This window comes from Cicer arietinum, chromosome 4 (genome assembly GCF_000331145.2).
Source record: "Cicer arietinum cultivar CDC Frontier isolate Library 1 chromosome 4, Cicar.CDCFrontier_v2.0, whole genome shotgun sequence".
In the NCBI taxonomy this organism is placed as follows: domain Eukaryota; kingdom Viridiplantae; phylum Streptophyta; class Magnoliopsida; order Fabales; family Fabaceae; genus Cicer; species Cicer arietinum.
In genome coordinates, this window is record NC_021163.2 from 5,578,002 (window position 1) to 5,588,307 (window position 10,306).

The window sequence follows — 10,306 nt, forward strand, 5'->3', positions numbered from 1 at the left end:
ACTACTAATCAATCACTTGAAATAATTTTTATTTATTTAAGAGCTTTACATTTTCTAATTCAATATATTGGCAAATAGATGCACAAATTAAAATGTAGTGTAATGGTTTAAGAGAACCCAAAGGAATGAGAGCCACAAAAACTAGATAAGGGCTATGGTATTCCAACCAATCAGAATCCACCACTTGATTATTTATTTACTTTATTGGTAATTAAAGAAAGGAAGATGCCTTTTACATTTACATTAACATTAAATTAAACGTAGAGGATAAAATACATGTAACGTAAATGAAATCTACATAAAATATAAGACATAATTAATTAAAGGTTGAGTGTTGAAAGATGGCAGTGCAAGTACAAGTACAAGCACGGTTTGGGGTATTGAAACGAAATGGCATAGGCACAGCAAGGTGTTCGATCGACAAAGAAGAAAATTTAAAATTGAAAGAGGCAGTGTGGTCTCCTGCGGAGGAATTGGCTACGAAGTTTCAGCGGCGGCTTCTTGTGGGTATAGGCTCAGCTTCACTTGTAGCTTTGGGAGCAAATTTTGGTGGCATCACAAGCTTTTTTCTCGGTTTGTCACCACATAACAGCCGTAAGCTGAAGCTAGACGTGCTTTATCCCATCGCCGGCTTCACCCGTTACATTGACACAAGGGAGGGATTCGGTAATTTATTTATTTATTATTCAATTCATTGTTTATATTAAAAGAGAGCATAGTGGTTTAATTGTTAATTTGGATGGCATATTAAATATCAGAATTGATATACCCGGAGAATTGGGTTGGAGATCAGACACTGCTGTATCGAGCTACTAAGAAAAGAGAAATGGAACTATCATTGGATCCTCCTCCGCTGAATTTACGGCCCCGTTCTAATGTCACCGAACCTATTGTCGCATTTGGTCCCCCGGGTTCCACTGGGGAACTCAATCTTAGTGTTATTGTTTCACCCGTTGCTCAACATTTCTCGTAATTCTCACTCACTTCACTTTATTTCTTATATAATCTTCTTAATTGTTAATTGCAATCTCATTTCACTTTTAGTATTTTCATTAACATAACAAAAATTGAAAACGTGTATTTTTAATAACTTCTTACAAGGATTGAAGCATTTGGAGGCCCGGAGGAGGTAGGGGAAGCTGTACTTCGGACTATAACAGGATCGCGGCAGCGCCCGGACGTGAAGGGAACATTGATAAGGTCAAGCTTGAGAGAGGATTCCGTTAACAACGCTAAATACTATGAACTAGAATTCAGAGTTGAGAGTCCCTCATTTCAACGACACAACGTTTCTGTCTGCTGTGCTCGTGGTGGTAGGCTCTTTACATTAAATGCTCAGGCACCTGAATCAGCCTGGCAAGAATTGAAAACAGATTTCTACACTATTGCTGATTCGTTCAATCTCACAACTTAGTGATTCAATTTAAGCTTTTGAACCAAATACTTATATGATTTTCCTTATATTTTGTTACAGCGTATAATCCGATAGGTCTTGTTCGTAACTCTTTTATTATGTTTCAAAAGCAAAGGTTGTAATGCAGGTTCAATTGTGTGTGTAATCAAAGAGGGGTTGCCAGGCTGTTGCCAATTTTGACCTCCAAACATTTCTGAATTCAATTATGAAGTCAGCATGGGCAAATAGAAACAAATTTGTGACTTTGTTTATATTACATGTTTCTATTCCACTTTTTGAAATTAAATACACATCTGGAATCTCTCATTACATATTCTCTATCTCTAATGTCCGTAACTTTTATACACATTAAACAATTATCTACGTATTTGACCTACTACACTGAAACATACCACCCACCAGCCTGTAAAATACTGCTCAAAATACATTTACTATACATAACCACTTTCCTGAATCGAGGCAGAGCTAAATGTGATGGATGTTCAAGCACAAGTAATCTGCCTCCGCTTAGACATCTTCTCATAATTCTCAGAAACCATTGCAGTCAAATTAGGGTCTCCATATCCGATCTCTCCGCCAAGTCTGGCAAAACAACAGTCAAGCCGTTTTCACTATAATGGGGAACAACTATTTTCACACAATCAAACAATAAGGAAACAATTATAACATTTCTGTCAAGGGTTGAACTTGCAGGAAACCCAACAGGGCAACTGACCAATTCCAAAATCCTTGTTGAAAAAGACTTAGAGCCACAGGATAATGACATAACATCAGTCATGCAAACGAATTTATTTTCTACTTCCAGATGTTCTGAGGTGAAAAAAAATGGGGCAAGCCACAGAGGGGGGAACAGGGTGGAGAGAGAGAAAGAGAGAGAAACAGAACTACTACAATAAATAAGTCAAATCTCAAATTTACTTACTTCGGGTCAAGAACGAGTTTCTGAACTTCTTTGATTGCTGAACTTGCTGCATAAAGAGATATCTTCCCAACCTGCATAAATGTCCACAGATAAGTTCAGGATTCAGGACGGCTAAGATCCAAGGGTCAACACATATAGATGACAAGCATTATGTAAAGGAGACAAAAATGATAGGCAAGTGATAACGAAAAAAAGAGAACTTGACAAATTATATGTAACTCTTCTCTTTGCTGACCTCCAAAACTTGATGTTTTGCTTCATGTTCATTAGGTAGACAGCGAACTTCCTCTGCCAATCTTACAGCTTCCCCCAGGCTTTCAGGAGACAAGAAATCAAGGCCCAACTGAACAGTGGACTGAAATTTTCATAATACAGAGATTATCACAATCTATGACAAGTTGGAAACAGGAGAATTCATATGTTTCCATAAAACAAAAGGGTTTCCAGTTCAATTCATCAAATTAAATATTCTATGATAAGTGTATTGTCACTTGTAATGAAACTAGGTAATTCTATTATAAAATATAGTTAAAAACCAGAGCAAATTAATATTTTAGACCAAAACGAACTGCAATATAAATTTTATTTTAGTTGTCATTTTCAATAACTTCCTAAAGAGTTGACCCCTTTAGTTAAGACTTGGGAGTTCAGGCCATTGAAAAAAACATATAATATATTACATTGGCCTCCCTAAGCTTTGTCCATATCACATTAGTTTAATTCCCTCTAATGGAAAAGGCAAACGAGGGGAGGTGCCTTTACTCCAAGAAATATTCCATCTCCGGACATGCTATATACTTAAACTGTGACCTCAATACACAAGATTGTAGACTTGTAATAGAACTTCAGGCGCTTAGCCTACAATTGTAAAGTTCTTCCTACAGACGGATGGGTAACATTAACTTTGGGAAGGAATACTCAACCCAAAAACAACTACTGAAGTTATTAAAGGACTTGGACTCAATATACTTAATAGATTAGTAATAGAACAATGAAGAAAGCCGCCTATCACTGTTAATTGGTTTCAATTTCAAAAAGGCTGAACGGGAAAATTGCAAATTAACTAAAGCATTAGATAGGAGTGCTTCTATATAATTCGAATTACATGAGTTATGCTACTATCAGCACTAGAATATCACTCTTTAACTCAGTTGCTACATTAAATATTTACAATAACTAACGAGATAATATTAATAAGGATAAGGATTTAATTTATATACATTGTCAATGTAAAGAGTTTTTACACTGATAGTGAATCACAGCCATCCAATGTTCAAAAATGTTTGACTTGTATGGTAACCACCTTTAAAGTAATGGACATTAGTGGTTATGATGTTCTAATAGTGTAAAATATTTTACACTATCAATGCATGCAAATTAAACTCTATTAATAATGGTAGTCGGTAGATACTTAATCACAAGAAAAATTCATCCTTTGGAAGTCATTCAAGTAACGGATATAAAACTCTAAAGGACTTCAATTAAATTATATGAAGTGAACTCACCTGAACATTTCTTGCTTGAAAAGGGCACCCAGCAGGAACAAATATAGCTTCCCCCAAATTCTGTTCAAATGACCACGGCTCCACTCCTACTTACGAAGACATTAATCACATTAGAAAGGAGGAAGAAATAAAATCAATTAATTTATGCCAAAAAAAATATTTTCTGAAATTATGAAGAGACTGAAGACTTGGCACAAGATGCATCAACCCAGAAAGAGAAACAAGGAGAAAAATTTCCCAAAAAAAAATTGAGGGAATTCAAGAAAAAATAAAAGGGAAAAAAATGAAATTGTGAGGGGATCAAAGTTACATTTTATTGAAAACTAAAAAAGTAAAGTGAATGAAACCAAAGGCTGTGTGCAGAAAATTAACAAAGCATTTGATGAATGGTGAGGTATGGATGAAATGGGAAAACATTGGCTGACTCATGTTGGATGATTAATGAAGGGAGGCAAAAAAAAAATTAATGAGCGGATAGGTGAAAGGTTAAATGCGCAGGGTAGGAATTTCACTAATTTCCTTACGTGTCCAAACAAGAGAAAGTAACTACCCTTTCCTTCCCCTTGGCTCAAAAAACTCAAATATAGCAAGCACTTTGGGAATATGACAGAATGGTTCTCATATTCACTCCCCTGCATAATATTAAATAATTAAACTTCCAAACAAAGGGAATTGACGAGGAGGGGAGCCTTGACACAATGGTTACCGTTGCGCTACTGTGTGACCAAACAATCACAAGTTTGAGTCATGAAACCAGCCTCTTGCAAATGCAAGGTAAGGGTGCCACAATGGATCTGACCATTCCCTGAATCCCGCATGGTGGCAGCTTAGCCCAAATAAAGGGAATCATTTTGTTACACTTCCATCTTTGTTGTTGCCCACCATTAAAAAAAGAAACAGTAAGAAATTGTCGAACTTTGTGGGAGTGATGAAATCCCTAAGGGCAAGGCTTAATTTCACCTGTGTGAACCTAAACTACCACCTCTCTATCTAGTTCTTAACAATTCATAAAAAGAAAATTAAGATCTTACCAAATTCTTCCTTCAACTTTCTTTTATGGTGTCTGTCAAGAAAAATAGCTCCATCATAAAGAGGCCATGTAACCTTGAAATCAGAGAGTACAATTACCATCAGCAATAAAATATCAAAAAAGTAAATTAACCAGAAAAATGGGAAGAAATATCATTTTAAATTTTTAATAGTTTTGCAAGACTTACAAATTCACTTACTGTATCATCTGACTTCTCAAATTCCTTCCAATGCATTTTCAAATATTCAGTCACCTTTGAAACATCCTTCCGACGAAAGACATCCCAAAGAACTCCAGGATGTGTTTTCTCAGAGTCGTCTCCATTTTGTCTTAATGGAAGGTCACAATTGACCATATTCCCGTCTGCGCCAGAATAAATTTCAAATCCTTGATCCATAGTAAAATCTTTCTGATCTGATTCCAAATCTAGTCCATTAATTTTTGTACAAAGGGATGAATCAAGTGAACTCCCTTTAGAACATATTTGTGGATCCCCGTGAGATTCTTTCGCCTCAGATTCCTTATAAGTTTTTTGCATCATTTCAACTTCAGTTCTCTGCCAATCCTTCAACTTCACTTCACTTGTATGGACCAAAAGGTAAACCTGTTGAAAACCATTAAATTTGGTGTCCGAAAAAAAAGCTGCACATTTGCCATTTGTTACTTTACTCATATAGCCTACTGGCTACTGCTTTCCTTTTCTTTCTTCAAATAAATCAAAACTCCAACATTTCACTCTAGGAAATATAGCAGGAAAAGGAGGCAGATAGACAAACATATAAATTCTTAAACACAAATATATACTACTTTACAGAGCTTGGGTAAACAATCCATATGTTTGGATATTTGATTTTAATTGGCACAGTATATATTGTCACTAAGCATGTATAATCGAAAATTGTAAATGCTTACAAATATAAACAACCTGCGGGCATTAATCTGAAAATTCAGACAATAATAAATACATAACTAAACATATAACAATGAAATGTCAAATTAATTATATTAAAGCACTTGAAATTTGAACAAAAATTATAATGAAGTTGCAGCCTGTAAAATAATTTGTATCCATTCAAGTTCAAAAGTGACAGAAAAAATTACTATTTTGCATATCTTGGGTTGTGAGGATAGAGAAATATACCATGTCACGCATATTGAAGTGGAGTTTTGTCACAGAATCACCTCTGCCAAGTTCATCACTAATCCCATAAGATATATAGATCTTGGGTCCTACATCATTTTGCAAGGAGTAATGAGGCAATTTAGCTGCAACATTAAGAAGGCCCCACTTGGAGTGAATATACTGAAGTAAAGGCAGTTTGCTGATAAATTCGGGTCTTTGGTACAAAAGAAATTCTTCAGATGCACTGGGTGAAGGCCAATCCTTCAGCTTCAATAATTGTGGCCAACCATTTTCATGAAAACACCCCTCAGAATATCCTTTCATGAACTGACCGAGCTCAATATCAATCTGTCAATACAAAGATTAAATTCAGCCATAAAATAGAGTAATTTAATAATAAAAATGATTAACCAGTAAATACAGAGCAAAAAGAAAACAATACAATACAATTTCAACTGCCAAAAAGATCAGATCTCTACAGATATGTGTACCTCAGATCCATCTAAGCAATCTATGGCCTTAACCGTTCTGTTATCATTTTTTATCTTCTCATCCGTTGTCTCTAGAATCCCTCTCCATATGACCAATGGGTCCCAGCTTGAAATGGATGACCTTTCAAATACTTGCTTCACAATAATGGGTTCACCAGTTTTCCAGTGCATTCTAAACATGCCAATCCCATCGGTTTTGAGATCTTCAGATGTTGGATTATAAAGATGATTATCATTGCTAGCCTCTCTTTGAGAATATTGGCAAAGTCTGAGAGCATTCAACTCGGTTTCTGGTGGACCATCAGCGTCACTCATTCTGCATCCACTAACCATTTCCTCCACATTTTTTACCAATTTTGCAACCCAATTCATCTTGAAAATTCGACTTAAATTTAATGATGAAAAACCACAACCACCATACTCCTTAGGGGGGCATGGAATACTTCCATTATCATTAGATCTCCAATGAGGGAACTTACTTAATATGTTTCGATCAGTATTTTTTGCTTGCTCTAGTTGAGGTTCTTTACTCTGATGTACAGTAGCTTCCCGAAGATCTCGACAACAAATAAGGCACAAATCATATGAACAACTTGGACAGCGTCGGTGATAATCAGTGATGGGTATCCTACATAAATTGCTGCGTGAAAACAAATCAACATAAGTAATTAACCATATACTACAAAAGAATAAGTAACTTCTTTTGATGATACTTCTCTACCCATAAAAACCATCAATTTCAATAAAAGTGCCATAGATCATGTACCAGCACATTTGTTCATCTGCATTCAATTTTGTCCTCGGAAGATCTATTTCAGCCCCTGAGAAAGAAACCATTATTTTCCACATTGTCAAATGCTAGTACACCCAAGAAAAAAAAGTGAAATACAACAAAATAACCCTAGCAGTTCAAGGCTGCAAGCAAACCCAAATAAACTTTAAAATGCATCTTACCACGCAACTTCTTTTCAAGTTCAACTTCAAAACATTGTTCACGATGGATCTGCTTTACCACGGGAAGCACCGACGAGAGCAGCAAGTGAAGATACTGTAACTTATCCAGTACAGGTATCTCACGTATCCGAACCTTAATATCAGCAAAACCAGAAATTTTACAGTCTGGAAAAGGAATTGCATTTGCAAAACTTTGAAGGCGTGCATAATCAAATGGTATACTAGTAACTTTCAAAATACCTTTATTGAATTATCACTGCGTAAGCAAATTTTACAATTACATATACCACGACATGCAGGACATGTCTTCTGATGTTCATCCAACGAAATGTCAGAATACCTGCAAAGAAGTAAACCATAACACCCAGTCACCGTCAGAAACAAGGAGAGGCGAAAAAACCAACCAAAAGAACAAAAATTACATCTCACCATGTTGATATACAGTTATCACAGTATCCTCTCCTATCACACCTAAGGCACCAAGTAACTCTATTTCGATAACTCCTCCTGCACTGATGGCAAGTCTGCCCTCCGGTGTCTTGAGAAGAATCTGACGTTCCATCAGAACATTCCTGCAAAGCAATTGCAAAAAGCAACCTTTCAAATCAACAACATAACAAAATCTTCAATTCCATGAAGAACTAGCTATCCAAACATACAAAACTCACAGTAGTAGCATTGGGATCGAGGCTCATGTGCGACGCTTTCTTAGCAGAATCATCGCCAGAAACAGGCGAATCATCGGAGACCCAATTCTCTTCATAGAGAGGGGCATCATCGTCAACATCAACATCCACGTCAACGCCATCAGGAGAATCGTCACCATCACCATGATTGGAAGCATGACGTGCAGAGGCAGCACCCTCGGGAGTATAACGAAACTGATTCTTAGAAACTTTATCAAAGAACTTCTTCCCAGAGGAAGAAGAAGAACGGTGATTATTAAAAGTAGTAGAAAGTGGAGCATCGAAATCATCACTCTTAGCTTTTTTAAGGTTAGCTCTCATGGCGGAATTCGCTGCTCTCTTCTTAGCTTGAATGTAGTGCTTCTCACACACTGTCTTATCTGGCATCGACAAAGCTGTGCATCTCCATTGCTTGCCATCTGACCTCTTGCAGCGTAAATCGTCTGGAATCCCTACATTCTCATCGATGTTGTTCGATCGCGGTTGATCCATTATCTCTGAACAAGGAAGTCACAATTGAATTGAGAAGAAAGAGAATCACCTAGTGTGTGTTGTGAATTGAGTGAATTGAACTAAACCCTAATTATTACCATGAATGAAGCACGAGGGAGAGAAAGACAAACCCTAGATTGTGTTGTGTAGTGTTAACGCGACGCAAAGCAGAGAGAAAATTAGAATAGCTTTGAGTGAAGAAAAGTACAAGTACCTGTTAGTTAGTTGTAACGCGGTGTGAACATTTTAATGTGGAAGCAGCGACGTCGTTTAGTGATGAAATGCAGAAAGTATAAGTTGGGTGTGATAAGAAAGGTGGTTACTGTAAGTGAAGGCGAGGGAGAGAGAGAAAGTGAAGGGATCACCATTCTTGAGTCTGCAGTATTAATTAGGCCATATAGTGGTATGTGTTTGTTTGGGACCTCCAATGGTAAAAAAATTATACAACATTTTATTTTATTTTATTTTATTTTAAAAACAATCAATGGCGATTCCTTTTTTAAACTCAAAAATGGGTTTTTTTTTTCATTCTGAATGCCTCTACTTAAAAAAACAAATATTAAAATATCGTATTTTTTAGGGTTAGTACGAGATGGCATTTTCATTATGCAACTCTATGTAGTGAATGGTATTTTGGGTAATAATTGTTATCGGTCTCTATTTTTATTTTCTTCTAATATAAAATTGTTTTGGATAGTCATCCAAGGAAAGAGAGGCATTCAAGGGAAAGAATTGGATAATTTTTAAGTTTGCATTTTTGGAAACATTAAAGGGATGGATGGGGTTTTAATTATATACATGTTTAATTGGAATTTTTTTCATCTATATGGTTTTTTTATTTATAATTTTAATATACCCTGTTTAAATTACCCTGCTTAAATTCATATACAAAAGACAAAAGTGTCTTGCTTTTTATAATTTCAACATGTCATAAAATAAAATAGTGATACTTAAAAGAAATTTGATTATCTTTTTCGTGAGATCAAATTATGGGATGTGACCATATATTAATTTTTTTAATAAATAAAAAAAATAAATTAATAAAAATAATAAAAATATTAATATAACTAAATTATATTAATAAAATTAAATAAAACATATTAAATGGAAAATCATTCAAGCTCTAATTCAAACAATTTATGATAAGATGACGACGTTATATACAACAATTTATAAATTTTATGAAACTAGAAATATGTAAGTCAAGTCCAATAGTCATAAAGTCAATAGTTTTGATCGAATCAACCAAGTTTTCATGGTCCATGAGACGGTAAATTCAAGAGAATGGCGATTAATTGGTAATTACATTGTCAACCTTCTTATCAAGTGGTATGACTGTGGGAAATATCAAGTTATACATATGTTTTGCAACATATTATAACATGTATGATTTTTTGGAGACTTATATTTCATATGTATAAGGTGGAAACAATAGTAAATGTCTACCGCGAAAATCTTTAAATCTATACCAAACAAAGGATATTCCCATGAATATAAAGGTGTTATGCTGTGTCACAATTCTCAAATTCAGATAGTTAAGAAAAACTAAAGAGTAAGCGCATTAGAACACAAATGAATACCACAAAAATAGTATCAAAAAAGTGTGGGTTATGTTGGGTCAAGGGTCATGATAGAAAGTATTGTTCAAGCGTTAGTAACACATTTACTCAACCACATTAATTTTAATGT

At 35.3% G+C, this 10,306-nt stretch overlaps 2 protein-coding genes across 5 annotated transcripts; one reads left to right on the plus strand and one right to left on the minus strand.

Annotated features, from left to right (window-relative positions):
* Positions 1-215: 215 nt before the first annotated feature.
* On the plus strand, positions 216-1,665 carry LOC101500642 (psbP domain-containing protein 7, chloroplastic). The gene is made up of 3 exons (XM_004495663.4): positions 216-666; positions 759-969; positions 1,102-1,665. The coding sequence occupies exons 1-3, from the start codon at positions 342-344 to the stop codon at positions 1,412-1,414; spliced, it is 849 nt and encodes a 282-aa protein (XP_004495720.1). The 5' UTR covers positions 216-341; the 3' UTR covers positions 1,415-1,665.
* On the minus strand, positions 1,589-9,015 carry LOC101499864 (E3 ubiquitin-protein ligase JMJ24). 4 transcript variants are annotated; one of them, XM_004495660.4, is made up of 14 exons: positions 8,832-9,015; positions 8,108-8,622; positions 7,869-8,011; positions 7,680-7,779; positions 7,440-7,572; positions 7,252-7,306; positions 6,486-7,125; positions 6,013-6,342; positions 5,059-5,475; positions 4,873-4,945; positions 3,842-3,927; positions 2,572-2,691; positions 2,337-2,407; positions 1,589-1,996 (listed from the first exon to the last, which is right to left on the minus strand). In XM_004495660.4, the coding sequence occupies exons 2-14, from the start codon at positions 8,615-8,617 to the stop codon at positions 1,897-1,899; spliced, it is 2,778 nt and encodes a 925-aa protein (XP_004495717.1). In that variant the 5' UTR covers positions 8,618-8,622; positions 8,832-9,015; the 3' UTR covers positions 1,589-1,896. The 4 variants fall into 4 exon arrangements, with proteins under 4 accessions (XP_004495717.1, XP_012569946.1, XP_027189199.1 ...); XM_012714492.3 differs by having other exon boundaries at positions 8,749-9,015; XM_027333398.2 differs by having other exon boundaries at positions 8,716-9,015.
* Positions 9,016-10,306: the final 1,291 nt, after the last annotated feature.

Coding starts and splice junctions, on each gene's coding strand:
- LOC101499864 (XM_004495660.4), bottom strand. CDS start 8,617: ATGGATCAACCGCGATCGAACAACATCGATGAGAATGTAGGGATTCCA. Junction 7,307..7,439: donor ACTTGAAAAGAAGTTGCGTG/GTAAGATGCATT, acceptor TTTCTTTCTCAG/GGGCTGAAATAGATCTTCCG. Junction 4,946..5,058: donor ATGATACAGTAAGTGAATTT/GTAAGTCTTGCA, acceptor TCTGATTTCAAG/GTTACATGGCCTCTTTATGA.
- LOC101500642 (XM_004495663.4), top strand. CDS start 342: ATGGCAGTGCAAGTACAAGTACAAGCACGGTTTGGGGTATTGAAACGA. Junction 667..758: donor TGACACAAGGGAGGGATTCG/GTAATTTATTTA, acceptor ATTAAATATCAG/AATTGATATACCCGGAGAAT. Junction 970..1,101: donor CCCGTTGCTCAACATTTCTC/GTAATTCTCACT, acceptor ACTTCTTACAAG/GATTGAAGCATTTGGAGGCC.